This window comes from Cryptotermes secundus, unplaced genomic scaffold (assembly GCF_002891405.2).
Source record: "Cryptotermes secundus unplaced genomic scaffold, Csec_1.0 scaffold216, whole genome shotgun sequence".
Classification (NCBI taxonomy): domain Eukaryota; kingdom Metazoa; phylum Arthropoda; class Insecta; order Blattodea; family Kalotermitidae; genus Cryptotermes; species Cryptotermes secundus.
In genome coordinates, this window is record NW_019727090.1 from 86,974 (window position 1) to 112,523 (window position 25,550).

General features: G+C 41.7%; 1 protein-coding gene across 15 annotated transcripts in view; it reads right to left on the reverse strand.

The window, feature by feature from the left end:
• LOC111864320 (leupaxin) overlaps positions 1-25,550 on the reverse strand; it is a 135,059-nt gene that overhangs the window by 43,921 nt on the left and 65,588 nt on the right. For 11 of the 15 annotated variants that reach the window (XM_023851489.2, XM_023851488.2, XM_023851490.2 and 8 more), the window contains one exon: positions 13,992-14,191. In XM_023851489.2, the coding sequence (XP_023707257.1) occupies positions 13,992-14,191 (200 nt within the window). Of the gene's footprint in view, positions 1-13,991; positions 14,192-23,997; positions 24,649-25,550 lie in introns of those variants that run through there. The other 4 variants (XM_023851486.2, XM_023851477.2, XM_023851487.2 and 1 more) reach the window with 3 other exon arrangements.

The window sequence follows — 25,550 nt, forward strand, 5'->3', positions numbered from 1 at the left end:
ATTCTCTAAATGCGGGAGACGCCGTGAGGGCGGAGGAAATAAGTCTGGCGAAAGGAATAGGGGTTGCGGTATTAAAAGGGATCAAACCATATATGTAGCATTTTCATATAAAATCCACACGTTTATTGTCCAGGAAACAATAATTTCTAATTTTTGGTCCATTTTTGTAGCTGCATGAGCTCACACACAAATTTACACACTAAAAATCTGCAATAATTTCCCTGATGCATAAAATTATCGGGTAATCGTATGTCGTGTCCGTCCACACGTTTCATCCCCGAAACTAATGGACAGATATCAATGAAATCTGGAGTCGGGTTCTACACTGAAAGTCGTCGGAAGATTAATGGTTCTACCAACACGATTAACACACATTTTACATGAATGCAAATCAAACTTACCGGTTTCTTAAACGCATCTCATCGTATGAACTGGTATATGTCATTAAAACAGACACCTCACTAAAGTAAAGGTAAAGTTGTCCCTATGCTCAACGAATTAAGCACTACACCATGAAGGCGTATGGGGAGCGGATGTATAGATCCACATTTTCTTGACCTCGACACTAGCTGGAGGTGAGTGTTCAAGTTCACGCCCCTCCTGCTTTACCCCCATGGAAAGAGTCCTCGATACCCATTGGATAGGAGGTTGGGTGGACCTCAGAGCCGGTGTGGACGATTTGGAAAAGAGAAAATTCTTGACCCTACCGGGACTCGAATTCCGACCCCTCAGTCGTCCAGCCCGTAGCCAGTCGCTATACCTTCTACGCTACCCCGATTTTATTCGACATATCTTCTATAAGGTGAATATGTAACAAAAGGCAAGGACAGTTATTTCGACTGTGAAGTGAAACATCTGCAATGTGATTTGCTGCACATCTTTAGATGCACTGTAATACTTGACTAACTGGAACACGTTTCTCCACTCCTGATTCATTCCAAATCCGTTCCAGTATCATCCACACCAAGGTCAGCTGATTACTGCAGTAAAGGTCTGGCAATGTGCTGTGTGATCCCTAGGCCCACAGCAGTCCTCTCGGGTTGCCCAGAAACACGTCCCAACCACTACGTCGGCGACGCGCCCACAAATGGTTACCATTCTGGGCACAACCCCACCCCGTTTCTCATGTTCTCATGGGCAAAGTGCCAGAAGAATCGTAGAGCAGACAGTACTGCAGCTTCCGCAATATCGCGCGCTTCTTGGCACCTTATGACCCACACACTCCAAAACTCGCATCTCGCCAAACATTTATAAGGTTCAGAGCAAACAGCGTACTCCTTAACTGATTTAAAACGAAGTACTCGAAAGACATCGCGTTTTGTTTGTTCCTTTGTGCGACCTGATTACGTCAGTTCACAACCCGAATTACGAGTACTACTACTACAACGCCATCTGCAGTCTCTCTACTACATTCAGCTACTTAAAGAGCACTTATTGTGCTGACAGCCCAACTGGAAGTCTGTGCACAAGACTCCAAACGAGTGACTAAGCGAGAAAGGTTCCTCCATGAAAATTTGATGGTAATTTAAAGGGCCAAGGCATTCCTTTCTGCCACTGCATATTTCCCTCAGTCTGCTCAGTAGAGATTCGTTCCCTACTCCACGTCTCGTTTTCTACTCCAGTCGCTTACGACGTCTGAGACCCTCTGTGGTATTACGTAAGATATTACCTTACACAACGAGCGTTATACCCCACGCCCAACGTCCACGCTCGATGGCAAATTTGTCACTATGCAGTTAATTCGTGGGTTACTTCACGATGCTGTATCAACTGCAGATGACACAGAAAATAAGGAAATTTATATACTCAAGAACTTAAAATCGGAAAATATCTGCTAATATTCAGGACAAAAAGACTGCCCCCTGCTTTCCGAATGACTAAAGTATTTTGGGTTCTGTGGCATCAGCGTTGCGAGAGCGGTCTTATTTTCAATATATACATGTCAATACAGAGGAGCCGGGATAGCGCAGTCGGTATAACGACTAGCAACATGCTGAACCACAGAGGAGTTGCAGTTCGAGTCCCGGTAGGGTCAAGAATTTTCTCTTCCATAAGTCGTCCAAACCGGCTGTGAATACCGGGGTTTCTTTCCCCGGCGGTAAAGCGGCTGGGGCATGAAGCTGACCACTCACCTCCAACTCTTGCCGTAGTCACGAAAACGTTGGTCTATATATTTGTACATATACTATATTTCCGTCTTAAATGCAACTTATTATCTAGTAGATATCTACACACACAAACCACTTAACACAACTAGTATAACAGCGTGGGAAAACCTACAAGCCAATGAAGCATATGTAAGTATAAAAAGTTAACCAACGTAAAAACACAAACATATCAAATAATACATAAGAATACGGCCTCTACATATTGCAGATAAAAACAGTGATAATAACACAATACATCGACATCTTTACGAACTGCACAAATAATACAAGTATAACTATAACCAACTATCAAAACTTATAAAGCTGCCAATAAAATTACACAACACAACACTTTATTTACATATTACACATAACACCCACACCGCAAATGGAATGCAGCGCGAATCCATCAAGAAATACTCTGAAGAGAATATCTTGTAAACGAACGGACGACGACCATAATGGAAATAACATTAGGATGTCAATTAATGTCAATGTTAATTCCAAGCTTAATTCATTTTAATTATGAAATATCGCGTTCACACGCAATATATAATTTTGACACACAGTTCAACAATTTTAACAAACTAGACAACTGATGATGGCCGCATACGGCCGAAACATGTACTGAGGAAGAAGGGTGACAAGACAGTAAGTTGCATTTAAGGCGAAAATATGTGTAAAATAGATACATTAATGCAAAAAGATGCTTAAATACAATATTGTGGATCTATACATCCACTCCCCCATACGTCATGGCGTAGTGCTTAATTGGCGAGGCATAAGTACAAGTTTACCTTACTTATCAACATATGCAAGTGTAAAAATTCTCAAGAAAACAACTGTGAATCGAAGGCGTGAACCGAGCAAACAATTCAGGATTTGACGTAACAAGGGGCTTCGTGAAGGACATCACGTTCCATAGTTAGTGAAGTAAAGGAGCTCAATACAGAAGTGACGTTTAGTTTGGACAGGGGGGAAACAAGAAATAAGTATGGAATTTTGGTTGAGAAGCTCTTCGGAGATCGAGGAGATTTTAGGATAATGTATTCCGAGGTTTTCCGTAATTTCCTTTTGGCTTCAGATAAACGGTTAAAAGTGCATTAAAAACGTAATAGCCTCTTCCCTCCAAACTCACCATCCATAATAATCCTACAGAACCTTTAGAGATATTAACACAACCTAGTTAAAGTAATAAAGAACCCCGTCTATCTGTAAGATACTTCCCAATACGTAAGCAGTGCTGCTACATTAGCAACTAATATAGCAGAGTGTAAAACAATACATAATNAGCACTATTCATAACCTAAGTGCATAATGTTAAAACATCTTATGTGACAGTGTTTCCTGCTCGTAGTGGTGCGCCTCTGAAGATGATTCTTTGGAATCGAAACATGTAAGGCGAATAAAGACTGAAGTGTTGTAAACCTGTATGTCATACTGGACTGAAAGTTATCTACTTTGTAATACATAATTAGTCTACATTGTCAATGTAACAAAGTTTATCTTCTCACCATCCGTTGATTTATCAACTCATTCTGCTTACTGTGCTCTAAAAACCGTCATTTATTATAATTTTTTCCCACTGGCTCGCTTCTTTCTATCGGCTCTCTCATGGATATTTATGTCAGTCCTCCCGTCCTTCTCCGTTGTTTTCTTCGTTTTCTTCCGTTTCCAGTTTCTCTCTTCGCCACCATTGCCAAACGGCTCTGAAGTAACCCGCCACTACCCGCCGATATCACAGGGGGTTTCTGGGCAGAGGGGAAACTACGCCTCCACACAGTGATGAGTTTAAGATTAAGTACAGTTTTATCTCCACATCTCCTATATTCCTCCCTCAAATAATGCTTAGGAAGATGGGTAATTCTTATTTTGTTTTACCTAGGGTAATACGTCGTGGGGGTGGAACATGCATGGAAGTTGACAAGATCGTGTTCATTGGCAGGCTTCGATGTTCAAGCTTTCTGTTATGCTACCAAGCAGTCTTTGCCATAGCAAACACAAAGCAACATTCAGAGCTGAAGCAGAAAGCACCGGACATCTGTATTTACACAAACATGATCGTCAGAAGGGACCATGAATCTGGAGCAAAGAGTGCTCATGTCTGTGTGCCGAATCCCGTTGTAGGCCATACTGAGGATTCTGTTACTTTGTCACCTAAACGTCTACTACTACTTCGAAAATTACACCTCAATCGTAGTTCCTTTTTCGGTCATTTGGGTCAGGATGGCCATGTTGCGGATGTTTCCTAAATATTCGTTATTCAGGCAAGCGGCAGGACTCTTCTGACAGAGGAAAATACATTACAAGGTCTTTAATGTCACAAGAAAATACACATAAATATTAAAAAACATGTCAGAAGAGGGATTCGAGCGGGGATCCCAGATATTAAGCTGCAAAACCAACATGGACCAATCCTCTTTAACCGCTCAAATGCCTATGGAAGTCTTTAGAACAAAGGAATTATTGCATAACATTAAAATATGAATTCTTATTCCAACCACGTGCTCAGCCCGAGAAGCCCCAATTAATGGCCGCGGTTTAACAAGGCGGTATGATCAGGCCTGGTGGATATCTAAGGGAACCGAGAACGTGGACCCAGCGCTACGCTCCTCGAATAGAGGCTCTATACAGGCTACCTTGGCTTGCAATTTTTCGTGATTTTCGATGGTCAATTCTTATGGGGGAATTTAGCAACAGTAGCTGTGGGCCAGCAGAATCTTCCCTGAAATATTCTGCAACCATCTTTTCAATCATTTGCAATTCAATGCACAGAATATCCGACGTGAAGTAACCATNAATAACCCAGGAATTCACGGACAGCCGACATCTAACTTCCCAGTATAACGCAGGATCGAACCAGAATTCTGAAACACGCCTTCCCTTCAACGCTACATTCCCTTCCAACTAGGTCCGCCACACAGATGCTATGCTCTGTTCCTGCATCCTCACATCACGGACAAATTAAGTCCTATCACGCCTTCACATCAATGCTACGCCCAGTTCCTACTATGTCGTCACATCTGTGCGAAGGACAGTTCCCTAATCTTCACATCAGCCATATTCTGAAGTCTTACCATGCCTTCACATCCGTAAACGTTCAGTCCGTCCCATATACGTTCTTCTGGCGAAGGAAAAGAGTCAACGGGACCCTGGCGTACAATTTTATGGCTTGTCTTCTGGTTTGAAGAACGTGAGTCTATGTTACGATCACAGTCACCTATTAAAATAACTCGGCCAATGGCATGGATGGCACTGTGAACCAATTCACTTACGTAATAACATGACGGTTACAGACAGCATTGATTATCTGGTAAAGAAACATACCGAAACAGCCAGGCGGCGTTGCTACCGCCTCAAAGTACGGCCGGCTGTTCCTTATTCCTATACTTGTGATTTATCGCGATGTCATATTCCTTTTCCCCAACTCCTTCACGCGTTCCTCTCCACCGGCCCAGCCTCTCCTATCTGCTGTGAATGGGTGGGCAGTACTGTTACTGCTTCAACGCGTCTCCGAAGCCCGACGCAAATATATGCGAATTCTTTCCGACCTTGCTGCTTGATTGCAATACCTTGCATTGTGGATTTATGCCAAATGGAACGTCGGAGATAAGGGTCGCCGTTGGCCGTTGCCTGGCACTGGTAAGGTCATGTGCTACGGCCTCTTGCAACAAGGTTACCTGAATTCTTCGGGTTTCTTTGGCAAGTAGGTCATGCTGGATATATTCATGGGTGTTTAAAGCTGTGGATTCGATTGATTTGCTTTGTAATTAATGTAGCCTTGCTGTATTCGTGAGTACGGTATTTATGTCTATCCTCGTTCTACAAATTGTGCAACTAGGGCTCGTCTGCCTTGTTAGGTATGATAATCTGATAATTCTGTGTTAACGACCTATCGCGGCACGCCTGTTCTTCCTATTATGTTATGTATTCATTCATTTGCATATTTTTAAGCATGTCTACTATTTGTTAAATTATTGGCTTATTAAAATTTTGTTACTTTACACTGTCTCTTTCTTCAGGTAAAAAAGTTTCGGGAGAAGGTAACAGAGCTGTATTTGTACTTAAGACCGAGTCCAGCTATGTGGCACTGAAACCTGCAAGCGAATCAGATATGAAAAGTGGCTTGTTTGTTTGCATACAAAGACTGACAGGCACAGAAGACAGACGAGGGATGGTGCCAAACCGTATGCAATAGGAGTGTATGCATTGAATGTGTTGGAATGTCCACATGCGCGTCACCGATTGCCACGAACTAACTTTCCTGAAGGCTCACAATTTCCCAAATGGTCAAGAAGCTCCGGGCTGCTAAGGAACCTCAATGCTCATCACAGTGACCACAAAAACTTGCTATCGGACACTACAATTACCCAGTTCCATTCAATCCTCACATTTAAACCTCACTTATCTAAGATCCATTTAAAATCGGGGAAGGACCGGTTAAAATCAATGGGAAACTGAAAATATTAACAAAGAATCATATCTGTTATAGGCAATGCAATTTTATCGATCATACAAGTTAAGTTCTTAAAAGTCGAGGACTGGCCAGAACGTGATCAGGTGTACTTTTATAGACTGCGAAGATGGACATCTACGAATGGACTCTTGAGATCGTATGTAACACTACAAATAATAAATACTTATTTCCTAACACAGCAGATTAAATTCCTCGCTGTACTAGCAACAAAAGTGAAGGTGAACGGTAAATGTGCACTGTATCTAAGCATCACTTCTCAACTTCAACATAAGATAGAACCGGATGGACAGTGGACCGTTTCAAACTGCAGCCGCTTTAGCGCTGGTATCCAAAATACGCTATGAATCGAGATGATATTCATCTTACGGAGCTTATGCTCCTTATTCGGTATGTGTTCTGTAAGACGTTACTAACGTCATGACTACACGACCTACCCCATGTGAGAAGGTTCCGATACGCGGGCGCCCCACGCCATAGTCGCTTCTACAGTCATAAAATAAGGTCAACACGTAGCGGGCGAAGAGTTTCTTCACAAAAATACATTCCCATTCCATTTTTTGTACAATTTTAACTTTCATGTTTTAATTTTTACTTTCTAATTTTAACCCTTATATCTTCAATTTTAAAATTGTATTATCTAAGCATTTTAAATTTTAAACTTTGACCAAAAAGACTCAATTTATGAATTTATGCATTTAAATAATTTTAAGACATAATAAGGATCCGTATTCGAAGAAATAGATAAGAATTAATCGCAATTCAATAGCTGAAGCTTGAGCATTAACGCCTGATGATGGCCCTTATCAGGATCGAAACATGTTGCGTTTGTAAAAACAAATATAAACAAATGTTGATACAGTAGCGTCTTCTTTGTTTTTTAAATACAGAATATTGTTGTTAGGCTACATATCTTATATACCTTAATATTGTGACGTGCTGTATGATGACCATCGCTGCGAAACGGCTGCAATGGGGACGCATACTTCCGCGGCGAGTACATGGAAACTGTTGAGTTCCCACAGCGACGAACTGAATACCAACAGATCGCTGCGTAGGAATATCCGTGGCAACGAATTGTTTGAAACAGCATGCATGGAACACATGAAATCGAACCCTGGGAGAAGGTGCTCTCTATTCCGTCCGAGACCAGGTTATAAAAGTCCAGCAAGTCAGTTGCAATGTGACTTGGACTTGGACCAGACAGTTTTGACAGATGAGTTTGTATCGAGTTTGTATGCGACTCTAGCAAAGAAGAGTTCCTCAACAAGGGACCAAGACACTTGAACGAGGATAGCGATGCAAGTAATTATAACAATGAAGAAGAAACGTCTAGAGGACGGTACATCTGACAATAACTGTACTTGTGACTGTAAAAAAGTATGTCCAATAAATATTCCCTCAAATCCGGAAACCCACGTGAATTATTGTCGCGTTACCTATGAAACACGTGACAGTATTACAAACACTGCGACTGTCCGAAACTTTGAGCTTATGTTCGTTAAATAATTTCACGCACGCAAAATGTTCAGGTAATAAGTCATTCCCAAAATGATGATTATATGCAACACATTTACAACTACAACAAGAAAGATGCGCTGGGTGAGAATTCGATCTTACGACAATCTACAAACAAGTCCAATTTATCCATGAGCTAAACTGTATTTCACTGATGGACGGTTCTGCCTAATAGTGACTAGAGCCACTGCATTTCCTTTCCTTTGTCCCTTTCCTATCTTCACGCTCTTGCCTTCTCTTATTTCATTTCCCTTTCTTATCGTCATCCCTCTCCCCTCCTTACCTCCCTCACCTTTACGTTAAAGCAGAGTAAGTAAATCTGGCTCAGAATGTGCCTTCACAGAAAATAAAGAAGTGTGTCGAGGTACGTACTACGTTATTTCAAATTTTCCCAAAGTTCACGTTCTCTGCGAGCGCAAATATGCATACATACATCGAACTTGATTTTATACATAAGACTATAAATTTACATTACTTAAATACACTGGTAACACAAATCTGTAAGACTGCAAATGTGAATAAGAAACTGGGTTTTGAGTTATATTCGGAATCATTCTTAACCTCAGCACCAGATGGAGGTGAGTGGTTAGCTTCACGCCCCTTCCGCTTTACCCTCGGTACCAATTGTATAGGAATCTCAGCATCATCCGTGGTAACATTAAAGCCTACGTACAGAATGTCGTGGTTTCGCGGTTGGCCCTCCGGCTTCGTATTCCGGAGATCTCCGGTTTACTTCTCGGCTGTCCACTTGGAATTATGGTATATCATTTGTGTCACTTTGATAAATTACAGACACAACGTCAGGCAGCGTCCAGCGCAACTGACCATGAGGAATGGAAGAAGACATTTCAATTACAGGTTTAATATATTGGAGACGTCGTTTCATTGCCAAACAACCGCATTGTTCTCTCAACAGGAGAAGGAGACCTGGCCAAAGACCAAGAGAAATATATCTACAGTCTGAAAGAAGCACTTCGGAATCAATTCCATGTTGTCTTCATTAATGACAGCGTGTTAACTAACGGCTTGACAACTTGACTTTGCCCATGATAATATGCTTGTTTCATCTCACACTAGTTGGCCGCTATTTATGACAGGTGACGCTCAGCCAAAGGATGCCGATGTCATGTAACTGGCTCAACCACGTTACGTCATTTCCTTAAAACCCGTAAACTAAGGTTTCTCAAACTGTGGAAGGGATCGCGACCTACACTCAGAGGAATCGTCACGATCTAAAGAATTTTTCAACATATACTGGTACCACAGACGGTTTTAGCCAAATAGTGAGTCAGTATGTTTTAATATAGAAGCACGTAGAAAATAAAGCTTCAGTTAACAAAACACAGAGTGATTTGTTTTGTGACTCCAGAGGAGCATTTTATAGCTTACTGTAGGTGTACAGAGATCGTAAAAGCTATTCAGGCTCCTGCTGTCACCGTACACCCCAACAGGGCCCTGCAACAATGTCCAGAACCGTTCATCACTTAATACAATAATTTATTACGTCATTTTCACTGTAAAAATTAGGCCCTTTTCATTCAGCAATAATGTATTTTATTCGTTTATTTGCAAACCACCTGACGATGGTCCACACGACCGAAAACACGTACTGGTTGAAAGAGACAATAAAATCGTTTAAAACACTGATATATTTTATTGATCTTAATCGAATTTATTCAAATTTAACTTGCTTCGGTGTTGTGTCCAGGGCTGCCATACCTCAACTTTATATGGTAACTCTGTGATTTTGTCCGCAAGCGAACTATACCGACCGAGCGATCGCCGCTTGTCGGCGAAGTTTAGTGCCAACTTTTGCAGATAGAGGGTGCCACATGGACAGCGCAATGAATCCCCGCAGTTGTTAATTTCGGTTTTCTAGGCGGCTTTATACGGTAACGGGATGCAAAAAACAAAAACAGCACAAAACTGCACTTTTCGCTGACAGACAGAGACAAGATGTAGCGTAAACTTGTGTTAATTTAGGGAGGTCGCGATATCACAAAGCTTGTTCACTCCTGCCGTGCACAACGTCCGTACAAACATTCATAATTCTGATGCTCAGTGTACTTAGGAAGATGTTTGTACCTCATGGAGAGGAAGTTACGTAGGGAATGAAGGATATTACTACTTACAACACTAAATCATGTATACTTGTACTGAATATATGTTACCTTACATACTTACAGAATTTTACATTGTGCTTCAGATCATATGGGCTGATGTCCATACAACTATATCACCTACTCGTATTTTTCCCTTATGCTTCGGAGGTAAAGAACTCTACTCGAGCATAAATTAGAAGAACAAGTTTATTAAAAATCTATCTAAAACAGAATCTTGATTAAGCGATCCCCGTATTTATCGTGTAATGTCTTTGATCGCAACGACACAGAGTGAAGCCCGTGTACAATTGCCTGTTACAGTTTTCAAATGGGAAAACGTCAGTGTTGAAAAGGAGAAGAAACATGAGAAATTAACGAAAAATATTCTGCTAGAATATTTATAGTTTTCTATTTACACAGTCTTATTAAATACTGTGCTTTCTTGAACTTATACAAAACGATGGATTCCGTCACAAACGACAAATAATCCGACCGCTAACAAGTAGTGCAGAAGTCTTACTTACTCCCACTTACTTATGGAGCCGAGCCCTTCCTGAGAAGCCGCCAATTCTACAGCTCCCCAGAATTTCCCAGCATTTTANCATTCCTCGTCTCCCCCATTCGTGCTACATGCCCTGCCCACCTCATCCTCCTTGACTTGATCATTCTAATTATACTTGGAGAAGAGTACAAGTGATGAAGCTCCTCATTATGCAGTTTTCTCCTCTGTGGTCTAGTGGTCAGCGTTCCTGGCTACAGATCCAGAGGTCCGGGTTCGGTTCCCGACGCTACCAGATTTTTTTCGGAGAAGTAGTGGGCCTGGAACGGGGTCCACTCAGCCTCGTGATGATAATTGAGGTGCTATTTCAAGAAAATAGTGGCTCCGGTCTAGAAACCCGAAATTAACGGCCGTGGGTATTCGTTGCATTGACCACGCGACACCATCTATCCGCAGAAGTTGGCACTAAACTTCGCCGACACGTGGCGGTCGCTCAGTCGGTATACTTCGCTTGCGGACTAAAATCAAAGAGTTTGTTTTTTGTTTTTTTTTTTTCAGATAAAAAAGGAGCATGAAAATGCAAGGACCTGTGGCACCCATGAGAATGATAAATATGTACAAAACTTTAACTGAAGAAGATTCTGGGAGACCTGGGTGTAGATGAAATGACAATAGGAAAATGGATTTTACAGAAACAGGATTTGAAGGAGAAAACTGAACTGAACTGGTTCCGGATTAGAGCCCAACGGTTGGCTATACGGGTCACGGAAATAAAAATTCGGGGAAATATACTGACCATATAAGAAACCATCAATTAAAAAAAAAATCGACGACCACGGAATTCATCAATTCTACACACATGTACACGTCATTAAAGCACTGTTACATCTAAGTGATGAAAGCCTCGGAGATATTTCTAAACTCCCTCGAGAGCCATCTTGCAGACATTGCTCAAATTAGAACACCACGAACTGTGAAGTTCGTATCTCTCTGGCTAGATGTCTGTGCACCATGTGCATGACGGATCATTCATTCTGCACACCAGCCAAATCTGATTCCACAGGACACCTACAGATCACCAACCTAACAATTTGGCCTGACTGAACGTTCTTACATGTGGTGCCCCTGTTCGGAGTAACATGCAAACTACACGAAGGCTGGCTTCTATAGTTCACTCGACATATGAACATCAGCAGCTTCAAAATTAAAGTCTCTATTTACACGTTTAGTTCCCAGGATTTGTCAGTTCAGTGAAATAAACGTGTAAATTAGAACAACATGAAAACATAAACAAATCCTCTTCTACGCTACAACTGACATACCTCACTCACATTCCGGCTACTTCTGCTCTGAACACGTCTGTTTGTTTTCGTGCTAAAACTTGTGAAAATAAACGCCTCTGCCATCTCTTCGTTTGTGCTGGTGCCATTTCAATCATAAATATTATAAACTGGCGTCAAAATAGGCTATACCAACAAACACACGGTACTTGTTTCCTTAATTCAACTCAGCGCCTGGCAAAGGAAACAAAGAGGGAAAAGGACTTACTTACGGAGTCTCTGCTATAGTTCATCTCTAATTTTTCGTAATGCACATTTAAACTGAGAGTTTTCTGACGGAGTCTGTTTCGGCGGGCAAAGTATCGATCCACTATGGCCATAATTTACATTAAACTCAAATTTGAAACATGTTTCAACATAGTGCATATTTATCAATATCAAAAGAGAACATATATCTTTCTCTGCAGCATATCTGAGCCACTGTCTAGCTTTGACAAATGTTTAACGCTTTACTCTCATGTACAAGCTATATACATAGGTCATTTCAGAAATATCGCACACAATTTTCTGTTTACGTCCATGTTTATTTTTTTTTAATATCTCTTTACAGTCCTTCAATATAGTCCCCCTGCTTCTCAATGACAGAGTCCCAACGTGTGGAAAGCTATACACGTACGTACATGAGAAAACAATCTGATGGTGACAAAATATATATGGAGATTCTGACGAATTTACAAGTTTCCAGTCCTGAATATGAAAAATGGTTCCTGGACGTAGGTATATATACATACTATATTGGTTGCTACAGCTTGAATGGTTGGACGGATTTTATTCATATTCGGCACTTCGGACTTTAAATGAGCATAGGTCACTGGCCAAATGAGATCATCTTCCTAAACATGAGCGCAGAGGTGGTACCTTCAGGAAAATAACAGTACTTGAGAAAGCATGTGCAATTCCTTTACCGGTTTTTACTGCATGTAGTGCAGTGTATGTATTACCAGCCTATTTGGGTATGCAGTAATTAACACCAATACCAGTAGAGAAAGAAAAATAGCAGAAAATTCGTTTTGAAATCCTCGATACTTCACTCTGCGGTATACACTTACACTTGTTACTTCTTTGGGGCACCGGTAGTCTTTACCAGGTCAACTACTTTGCGCAAGCGCTACAAGCACCAATGTCCAGGGTACGTCGTGTTCCCGACAATTTTCAGAAAACCCTTGCGAAAGCAGAAAATTATGGGAGGTGATGGTAATGTCATAAGAATGCACGCGTCTTAATTTAGCGCCACAATGGCGCTGCTGCAACTATAAACACAGTTTACGCTAAGGTCAGTACTTGACGGAGCCCAGAAGTGCCAGCCTGGTACTGGAACAAACAGGATATGAAACGCTCACGCCGCTCGCGTGGATCATGAGATGAACGTATTATGCTATCGTTATGTTAATTATGTACACTGCCTCAGTACAACATGGTATTTGGGAGATGACAATCAAAAACTAGATCAAACTTAATGAATACATAATAATATATTGGCAGTATCCCAGTTCACTATTTACAACTACTGTATTAATATTCGGTTATAATTCCATGCTAACTAAAACACAATTTCTGTGCTAGTATCTTGTTATACTTCGAGACCCGACCTGTATTTACAATTTCTGTGCTAGTATCTTGTTATACTCCGAGACCCGACCTGTATTTACAATTTCTGTGCTAGTATCCTGTCACAATTTCATACTCGGCTTTCATTTACAATTTCTTTGACAGTATCTTATTACAACCTGAGGTTCAGCCTGTATTGTACTAGTAGCACATCCTGTTACAATTTGGGACTCGGCTTGTATTTACGTCTGTGCTAGTACCTGGTCCCCTCCAACATTTGCGATACATACAAAACACACATACACGGCACAGCAAAATTTTCCAGCACTGCCTTCTCTACAAATAGTATTACCATGCACTTACCGAGACAGTGCCCTGCGAGTGATGGGTCTCGTACCGCTCCGTGGTAATGCTCCTTGTTGTACCATAATCTCCTCCGTGCCCTGAAGTCTCTCTTCCCCGAGTGCCATTCAGTGACCCGTATCCTGAACCAGACCCACTGCCGGGTGACGTCAACCCACTGCCTGGGGATATCGTGTTCTGGAGATCCGCAAGTAATGCATCTGCAAATCAAAATTATTTTTGTGTTAGCCTAATTCTGAAGCTGATTCCTGCAAATTCAAAGACATTGCTGCCTAACTGCTAAACATAAATTTGAATGTTTTCCAATTCCACAGCTTTCACACCCTCGAAAATTTCCATCACAATCCCATTTTGGAAGGCCATACAAGGAAACAGTCGTAGCCTACTCTGAATTATTATCCCAGAATTTGCACAGGACTGTGGAAAGGCACGACAGAACAGCTACTTTCCACGCCGAAATTATTATTCCCTGGTGTTTTGAACAATGAGCATTTATTTAAACGTCCTTGTATTAAATTCCGCGTAACAAATTATTCCAAATACACAATTCGCTGCTGGATTTCTATGTTATTATACGGTGCTATATACAGTGTAAGCTTGTGCAACATAAACTAAAAAGGTAAGGAGACACTGTACTATGGACAGGGAAGGACTCGCAAGAAGATGGCAATGGTCTATTTGAAATTATCTGGGAATTCCCAAAGCAGGTACCGAGGTCAGGGTTGCATTCAGTATCCTTTTCAGTGGGGCCCGGGATCCTATTCCTGGAGGTCAGCAACAGAATCGTAAAGTTACCCGCTCACCTCAATCTCGTAACGAGGTTATGAATGCACACACCTTTATACGAGTATTCATGAAAGGTAGAGGCACAGCGTTGTACATCCATGTATATTAATTTGTAATGCAGTGATACAAGATAAAATGCGTAATTCCAATGGAGTAGGGATACTCAATTTTCCAAATGCGATCTTCGTAATTGATGTTCAGTTACCAGCGTTTACCTCTTCATACCTAGAATAGAAAGCACTGTGCCGTGTTTTCAAAACTGCAAATAATTAAACAGAAATAGATATTTTATAGAAATGAAACTTTCTGGTCTTCTAGCATATGCAGACATACTGTTTTCATTTAGTATACGTGCAGCAGGGTGACGGAAGTCGAGCAGAGCCAACCAAGATTCAATTTATTGGTGTCTTAATTTCAGGGTACCAGAGTTTAAGTCACCATCACTCACTCATGAAGCTAAACCCTTCTTCAGAGGCCGCCAATTGTGCAGCTACTCAAGAACCTCCCAGCATTTTGTGGAACCCGAAGGTTCATCACCGCGTTCACAACAGCCCTCCACTGATCCCTATTTTGAGCCAGATCAATTCAATCCATACCATCCCATCCTTTCTCTCTAAGACCCATTTTAACACTGTTCACCCACCTACGCCTTGGTCTCCCCAGTGGTCTCTTTCCAACTGGCTTCCCCACCAATATCCTATATGCATTCCTCTTCGCCCCATTCGTGCTACATGCCCTGCCCATTGCATCCTCTTTGACATGAACCTTCTAATTTCACCTGGAGAAGAGTACGAGTTATGAAACTCCTCATTATGCAGTTTTCTCCAGCTCCTCATTATGCAGTTTTCTCCAACTTCCCGTCACTTTATCTCTCTTCGGTCCAAATATTCTCCTCAATACCCTGTCCTCAAATACCCTCAGTCTATGTTCCTCCCTTAATGTCAGAGACCAAGTTTCACACCCATACAGAACCACAGGAAAAATTTTAGTTTTGTATATTCCAATTTTTATGTCTTTGGACATCAGACGAGAAGACAAAGGGTTCTGGACTGAATGGTAGCAAGCATTACACGAGTTCAATCACCTCTTAATTTCCTCCTGAATCAGGTTTTGATTTGTTATCGTCGTTCCCAAATATATGAACTGTGCCACATTTTCATAACATCTGTTTCCTATCTTTATGTCATGATTTTGCCCTGAATTTTGGTGACGAGACAGTAACATACACTTAGTCTTGTTTACACGTAGGATACCACGTATGACATCATTACGTTTATCAGTGTGCAATTAATGTATTTATAAAGTATGCTCCGTCAGTGCGGTTAAGTGATACCTAGTTAATTTTTCAGCTACGGAATTTGTCATGAGACTCCCAAACCTGCGGTCGCTCTGAAATAATCCGTCCCGCCCCCGAACACAATAATAATGGACCATCCCTAACTTATGAGCTAGTATTTTTACCTTACTGCAAAATAATTAAATGCTTTATCGCAAATCAAAAGAAGGACGGGGAAATGCGTACCTTGGGTGGCGTTAAGAAGCTGTAATTTGATTATGCATAACGTCTGTCTCTGTCTGTCTGCTGAGCTATATCGCACAGCAATAATAAAAGTTCGGCCACACAGAGCGCTACGCTATGTTCGCTACGTACGCTGTGTACACTCTACGACGCAGCTAACATAGGGAACATAGCGTACGTAGCGTACGGAAGTCTGTGTGGCCAGTTACATTGGCAATAAAGAGAGATATTTTTCTGTTCGTATAGCGAACATAGCGTACGTAGCGTGCGTCGCGTATGTATCGCTCTGTGTGGCCGAACCTTAAGACGTTGGCCAGTGCTTTCGACAGAATACACTTAATAGATATTGTTGTAATAGCGGCTTTCTACAATACAAAACATGTATCTTACAAGAAACTATGACGTTCCTTCACGATATTTTTGTCGGTTTATTACTCGGACACCCACTGACTAGGAGTCTAGGTGGGTCCCAGAGCCGGTGTGAAGACTGTGGACTACCTCTTACCCCAGCCGGGAATAGAACCCCGATTAGTTGGCTATCCAGCCTTAGTCCGTCGCTATACCGACTGAACTAATGGAACTTCACAGAAAAACTCGATCAGTACAGTCTGACACCATTTAGCATATATTTATCGAATCGGTAATGCACTTTGCGCCTGATATGTAAGAGCAGGTGAGGTACAGACCGTGGACGAATAATACATGGTATGATTACGGACATCCAATGACGTCATGAATGCCATCTTATGTTTTATTTCAGAAGCAACCGAAAAGGAACAGTGTGTAGTAATGAAACAAGGAGTACCGGACAGAACTCACAGCGCCTGCTTTCCTAGTACACAGACTTCAGGTGCTACAAATCTCGTGTTCTTAACGTTATATTTAGGCAATGCAAGCCCGTAATACAGAAATAAAATTATCGTGGGTAAGGGCGCTGAGTTTGTGCGCTGATGGCACAGAATCGAATCCTACTCGAGTCACAGAAGCATCCACAACCATACATCATTTCGAGGTACAATTCAAACGTAGCTAATGCCACCCCCACCTCATATATTCGTGCGTCCGCCAGGTTATTTCTTACCGCAGGAAATTAACAAGTACGAAGATGGAGTGGCCTCCAGTGGCGTTAACATTCATGCCGAATTTCGTAGAGATCTGTCAACTGGCTCAAAACTTTACATAAGAGACAAAGTTTGGAGACCTCATAAGCCTACGTTTCTCATTTCGAGAAGGTAGGCTTAAAATGGGTCATAAAACTATCCTTCATGGCTTTACTATGTTCTGTTTCCTCAAATATGTCAGTAACTTCTTCGGCTGCAAGAAAAAGCAAAACTGAGTAAAAATTATAATTTTCCCGACAACAGTTGAGCACAAGGCGACGCCACTATACAGAGCTTTTGTATTTTGACACTATGAATTGACCGTTTCCATGCCCAAGAGACGGTACAAATAATTATCACAAAACCCTGGTGCTGAGCAATGCATTCTTCATACCAGTGAGCCTGGCTCTATGTGGAATCACAATCTTATCTGTCCCACTTACTTCGTTAGCTGACTTGCAGCTTATCAGTAAGCAGGCACTGTTCCCCTTACTTCGAATAGCATTTAAGTCACTCCAGACACAGCACAACTTGGGCCTACCCTTGAAACTATAGGGAAAGGGTGTATACTCCATTTACTTTGTCTTCCTATTCTCTTCTCCTTTAACTTCCTCCCTTCTTAGTTTATTTCTTATTTCTGAGTTCCTTCCCCTCTTTTAAGGATGCTTCCTTCGTCTTTCCTACATTTATTTTTATGCTTTCTTATCCTGGCATTGCCTCTTTTTTTCCTTTTGTTTCCTCAAGCTAAACTTCACTCTTTAGTTCTGGTTGCATTTATTCAATGCTGATCTTCATATTTCATTAACTACAACTATCATTCAGTAAAATTACAGACTGTGATATATGCATTCTGGTTCAGATAAATATTCAATTCCCAAAATAACACTAGCAAATAATATCAGAGCAGAGGACGATTCTGAGCTCATCGACTAACACACTCAGCTACGTGACAATCAGCAAAGGCATGTGCAAAACTAAACACGACACTTATTCACACTTTCCTGCCTGACTCACTTCGCAGACGTCAGCCTTCCTGCTAATTCCCACCTCTCACAACTTCCTCCCGCAATTTAAAATGGTCTGACTTACACTCTCCCTGTAAGAAAGACATAATTAACCATGAACTTCCCGTCAAGCAACTACTCCATGTGCAGAACACCGTCTGGGATTCACTTAAAACACGATCCGACGTCACATACTGTCTCGCAAAAGCCGCTAAACCCACTCAGGCAGGGAAGCCCCAAAGGGTGGGGAAAATATGGTGGAAAATATTCTCCACGTGCGTTTTTTATTAATTTACATACCTCCTTTGTCAAGATGTTAATTTATTTCACTGCACATACACATATATTGCAATGAAAACAGCGCTGCAGATATCATACTGCAGTCAGAAATTACATTCCTTTGTACGCCGTTAATACTGAACATATCGAAAACTGTTTCGTACAAAAGTAGGAACGTTTTATGTCATATACTAATATGTTTACGATAAACGATTTCTGAGAAATGTGGTAAGTTCCACTGAGGTTATGTAAAGACATGATTATAAATGACTAGTGCGTGTTTAAATTAATTTCGAATGTCAATTATTACTGTGAACCTCGGTGCCACATTTCATCAAAATCCGTCTAGGAGCTTCGGAGATCAAAAACGTGCAGTGTTCATCTGTGCTACTGCTGTGTGAATAATTTGGGAACAAGGATGTGTGCCGGATAGATACAGCCAGTCACAAGATGCGTACATATATAGCTAATCTAGAAAGATAACAGAAAAATGAAATACGGCAGGCGAATGTATAGACCGAATGGAAATGTAATACTAAATAAAACATTTCTTTATTGGGGGGGGGCAACTGATTCAACATCAATTTGAATGACTTGCCTTAAGGTAAGTATATATGCTGACCTATATGATGGCAGCTACCTGACTACACAAACAACCGGAATTCCTTAGTCACTGTCAGCTGTTTCAATCAATCAATTTAGGTACTGTAGTAAGCAAAGACAAGCGGCCTCCGTAGTCTAGGGAACGGCCTCTGAGCCAAATTATTAAGGACATTTCTCGCCCAACAATAGTCTCTAACGCCTCTGGTAGATGGGGGAAGCATCTATATACCGCTGAGCCAGTAGAGGCCGAACTCGCTGGCTGAGTCGGGACTCATGGCACGCACCAGTATCGGTAGGGTATAGAGACTGGTAGAATATCACAGGGGGACGTACAATAGACTACTGGTCGCGGTGCATAGGGAAACCCACCCCCTCCAATAATAATAATAATAATAAGCAAAGACACAGGAAAGGTGTTTACGTGGATATACATGATGTCAGTCATCACAGCGAAGACAGTCTCCTGGTCATGAGCAAGGCTGTGCCACCAATTTCAACAATATGGAAAGTGTCCAACTGGTTTTTGTATAACACTGTTCACTTAATCTGATACGTGTTACCCATAAAACATATAACAATACCAATTACAGAAATCATACAGTTCGTGGAGCATTCCAGAAATTCTATACAAAACAATCTTAAGTACAAAAAGAACAGCTTTAATGTATAAAGCAAACGATATCCAAATGAACACTGTATCACAGACGCGTGTCTCCGATCTGATTGACCATTAATTCAAGTATAGCAGCGTTATAATGAAAATAATGATTTTTGCCGCTTTAGAGTATAGTACAGGTAAGAACATGGTCTCTCATTCTGAAGTATGAAAACTGACTGAAGATGTTTGACAGAGCATAGAAAATGGCAAATGAACTCAACGGAAAAGAAGTAATAAAGTGTCACAAAGAACACAGTACGATAAGGAGCATCATCATTTGTAATTTACTTCTTTACTTGCGCCATATTTGATGACGCGTAGCTCATACTATAAGGTGATTAAAGAATGACGAACTGGAAATGACGTGGAAGGAAGTGGTCGAGATCTATTTCAAGGAACTACTCCGGCATTCGTCTGGGTGGAATGAGGAGCATCCGATATCCGGTGTCCAGACCGCAACTGGAAACCAGGCGCCTCCCGAACAGAAGTCAGCAGCATTAACGCTGGAACCAACTCGTTCAGTATATGACCTGTACTCTTCATCTTACATAATGAACGCATTAAGTGTGTACTGAGCAATTCGGAAAGCAATAAAAACAGATGAAAGGGAAAGGAGCTCACTGTGAGTGACGCAGTGGTAGTGTCAGAATAATAGGAAGATGTTATAGAGCAACATGTCATGATAGTGGGAGCTGCGTTGAAATCACTCGCGACGAGGTTCAATGAGGAGCTCTTTTGAATATCATGATGGACCTTCCGGCTAAAATAAAACAAAGGAAATTTCCTGGCCAGATCAATATTACCAACTGTTCAATGAAGACCGTACGACCGAATTATAACTAGTATTCGACTACAAAACACGTAATGAGAAAACTGTATACGTAATCAAATTTGTTTGCGTCTCGCATTGGCTGTGTAGGGACCATTATCTCAAAAACACTACTTACGGGGCAAAGGTGTCATAACTATTCACTCATAACTAAATGTGTATTGTATATTCAAAGACGGAATAAAAAAAGGACACAATTTTTGTCTTGAAAGCCCTCTGCCTTCTATGTAGTATATAAAGACGCGGTGCCCGCTGAATGTCAACCGACGTGTCGGAGGAACATGTTGTCTCCATCTTCAGGGTTGAAGAGTAAACCAAGCAAGAAACCTGTATGAAGCAGGTAGCAAGCAAAGCAAGCTCTTATCAAATTTCATTAAAGCCCGCTGAGTAGTTCTCAAGGTTCTCAAGTTTCATACGTACAGACAGATGGACTTGAGCTATGCAGAGATGCTAATTCGTCTGAAAAAAGTAAAGTTACATCATCTCAGAAGTTTCTAAATCCGTTTAAACCTTAGATGGGCCTTCACTTCCTGCAATTCAGACAAATGTTGCATTTCTTTAGTGATCGCCGTAAGGACATCCTTATGCACAGCGTATGGCACTACCGCTTATTACTCACTCTGTCGTTATGCACAATCGTAAATGTACGTTGGCAGACAGAGAGTAGAAACAAACATTTTTGTAGTTACGAATGGAAGCATAAAATTGGTTGCAATAAACAGCAGTACTGGGTGTTTGGGTACATACTGCAACGTTTACCTTTCCCCCACTCCCCCAGAAGCTCGTAACCTAACTCTAGATAGCAGCACTTCCTTATTCTATCAAGATCTGCATCCTAGTTGTTTACTGGCGATGAAGACGACGGCATTCTGAGATACCTATAAAGTGACGCAACGATGTTCTTCACCATAAAAGTCGTGTACGGGCACGATTTTCCTATTTGGGTTTTTTTATTGCTAAGTCCCTTGTACTGCGGCCACTTCTGGCCTATTGTACCAGCCCCAGATGATAGGTGGGTGATTGTGGAGCAGTTGGTGGAATAAAGATTGGCAGGGGAAACCGAAGTACTCGGAGAAAACCTGCCCCAGCGCCACTTTGTCCACCACAAATCCCACTTGACCAGACCCGGGATCGAACCCGGGCCGCCGCGGTGAGAAGCCAGCGACTAACCGCTTGAGGTATGGTGCAGCCTTATTTGGGGTTTACTTAACATTGTTCTAAACTCTATAAATAGATCATTACGTTTTTTTCATGGGTGAATGTAAAACCCATAGATTCTAATACAAATTTTCTCTGAAGAAAGTAATCCGGCAAATAACAAAATCTGTATATTTTGCATTAAGATAAGTTCAAGCTGCTTTATTTTTGTTAGGTACTTCTGGGTACGTTTTTTTACTGGTAGAAAGTGTCGCCTATACAGAATAAAAAGGAAGAGGTATTCCTGCAACAGGCCGTGAAGGCCCATAGGGTTGTGAGACGTCGAGGCTCCCACCTTTTCTAGACAATCGGCTTACAGATGGCGGTAAGGATGTCAACCTTACGCGCCGGGCACTCTTTAGCCTCAGGAAGATTCCTGGTACTCATTTCTGTTAAAGGCTGAGTCGACTCCAGGGCCATAGCGCGGCTGGAAGGGGNNAAGGGTTAAGTAAATCGAAACAATCCACCTCATTGGGAATCGAGCCCGCGACCTTTCGGCCTGCAGCATAGCGCCTCAACCAACTACGCTACCGCGTGCTATTGCGTCAAATTCAGTAACTTACCGATGCAATTTTAATAGTCTTAATGCTAGTTCAAAACAAAATTACATCACAGTCGGCACTTTCAGAGGTTGTTACTACATTCATACAGAAGAAATTAAGGTGACAGAATGCAATACGTGCTCATTCGCAGTCTGGCCGTAACTAAAAGTAACTAAATAACGTCAGGCTCTCAAGTAGGCCTACGCCCGTTAAAATTTTCCATTGATTCTTCGGTTATTCAGCAGACTGTCTGAACTGCACAGGTTGTACTATAGCGCTGAATGAAACGGGAAGATCTTTATAAATGATGAGCAGGAAAGGGTTTGTTGCGGCTGTCACGGCCGATTTCACGATAGTATTACTAAATTTACCGAGACAGACTGACGAAAATCATGACAAATAACAAGTAATGTAACCGTATGCACGACCAGTGTGCTTCTAGAATTCTAGAAGCTCTTCAGCCTGGTTCCAGACACCAAGCTTGAACGTAAGCACCTCCCCTCACTTAAGCTATCAGACTCCTGAATGCTCCTGAACATTCAAAGCAGTGTTCTTCCACCAGAGTATAAATAAGGCCAGAATGCCCAAGATCAACTAAAAGCGGCGACACCCCCCCTCCAGCCCTAAGTCATAAGTGTTTTACAGTACCATCTAAGTCAATATGGCCTCTATGGTCTAGTGGTCGAGAGTTCCTGGCTAGAGATCCAGAGGACACGAGTTCGATTCCCGGCGATACCAGATTTTCTGAGAAGTTGTGGCTCTGGAATGGGGTCCACTCAGCCTAGTGAGGATAAATGAGGTGCTATTTCAAGGAAATTGTGGCTCCGGTCTAGAAAACCGAGATTAACGGCCGTGGGGATCGGCTGCGGTGACCACGTGACACCCTCTATCCGCAAAAGTTGGCACTAATTTTGCCTACAAGCGGTGGTCGCTTGGACGGTATGGTTCGCTTGCGGAATACAGGCCACGGAGTGCGTTCTTATCTATGGCAATATGACGGGTCGACCTAATTCGAGAGCAAATATGAACAGAAAAGAAACAAACCTAAAGCACAAATGAAATACAACATCGGTGTACTGGGTCTGGAAATCACAAGTTTGTCAAGCTGTTTTCACACTGCATTAAATCATCTTCCCCCCCCCCAGACGTGGTCATTCACCACGTGAATGAGTGATGCCCGCCAAAACACGGTAGGGATGAAAAGTGGCACAGCCCCGCAAGATCTGTGAGCGAGTCACCGTGTCTCCCCCATCACGATTCCTGTCTATACAGTGTGTAGTGTCTTCACGTGGCAAACTCATTCGTAAGACACTAATAGTAGCTCAGCTGTTTCAGAAATTCTCTCGACTTTTTACAGAACCCAAAGATTCACTGCCATATCCACAGAAACCTGCCAATGGTACGTTCGTTTCAACATGCGTCCATTTCATGCAATTCCTATGACTGAAAGCATAGCAATTACTAATATATTTTGAGGGTATCAACTCACCTAGACTAAGCATGTTGTCCACCGAAACAAGGTGGAGCTCTGAATCGAAAGAATCACATGTTTCACCATATCCTCCTGCTACAGCGCAACTACCTAGACTTAAGTCACCAACAACACTCTCCTGCTGGGATTCCATTGTCTTTCTGGGTTAAATTCGATTATGTGGTCGTCTACCTCAGACTTGCAATGTGCAACAAATGAGAAATGCGTCACGCAATATCAACTGTATATATTATTATATCCACGGTACAAAACTATCACAGACGTGCCAAGGTACGGTAATAAATGTCTTATTTTGAATACCTACGAAAACCACGCCTAATTTACCTTAAGTGTTATTATATTCACCACTTTATTCCACAACTTCCACTGTCCGTTCCTAAGTATAGACACATATACTACACAAAACGTGTCACGATACAATTTGTGGGAGAAAATTTTTTTAACGTAACCAGAAGCAAGGTTATCACTGTTACACGACACTTTTAAATCAGTTAACTTTCGATTATTTCCTTCAAAAGGTCTATCAGTTCATTGAATTACGGACAATCACCACACACAAAGAACACTACAGGACGTTTCGTTAACTTAGCCTACCACTATCATCGCTGTGAAGACGACCGCACTGTCCTGTCACAATCGTCTGCTGAGAAGGCACGACAGCTGTGTAGTCCCTCGAGTAAGCTTACAAGCAGTATTGTCCACAGGGCTAGCGCTATTTAGCAATGAGGTGGCTCGTCTTCGAGGAAAAATGCGGTTTCGATACCGCAGGAGATGACGTCACTAGCATGTGCATACGTAAATTAAACTTCCAAACATACCCTTCCATACAATCAGTCTACATGTGCCAGTTCAAGTCGCCTGACGATAAATTTGTTACATGAAACTGTCAGAACCGCCGGAAAAGAAAATGCGCAAGCTAACTTACGCAAAGAGAATCTGTCTCAACAGGAGTCGGTGATATATTCTGTTTTAAAGGGCGGAGGAAGGGGAATTCATAAAACCCAGCCATTGAACCTGGTCCTGAGATATGTCAAGTGAACCCACATAAATAAGCCTTCTTTCAAGATGATCTGCTTTAATATTATCCTGCCACAGCAAACTGGGTTTCCAAGTAACTACTCCTTCAGGAGGTTTGCTCCAAATTTATTTATATTTGTACCTTAATTCAAGCTGCCTGTCCCCTCAAGCGTAAATTCCTAAATTAACTGCCTGAATAACATAGGCTTCAAATACATCACGAGGTAACATCCATTTATTATTGCATCGCCTTCTGAACTCAATATTTCCCTTATTTCCCACAGAACTTGGCACTTCACATACATTCTTCCTTCAGGTCAATAAATCGTCTGAGTACAGGAAAACGCATATTTTAAAAATGTGATCCTCGAGACATTGTATTCCTATTTGGCCTTGCCGTCCATTTAATCAAGATACAACTGTACTGTTACAAACTTAATCACACTACAGAGATCTGAATGTACACATAAAAAAAAAAGTTTCCTCGTATTTCACTAAATATAGGTCTACAGCACACGGAAACTATTCCAAAT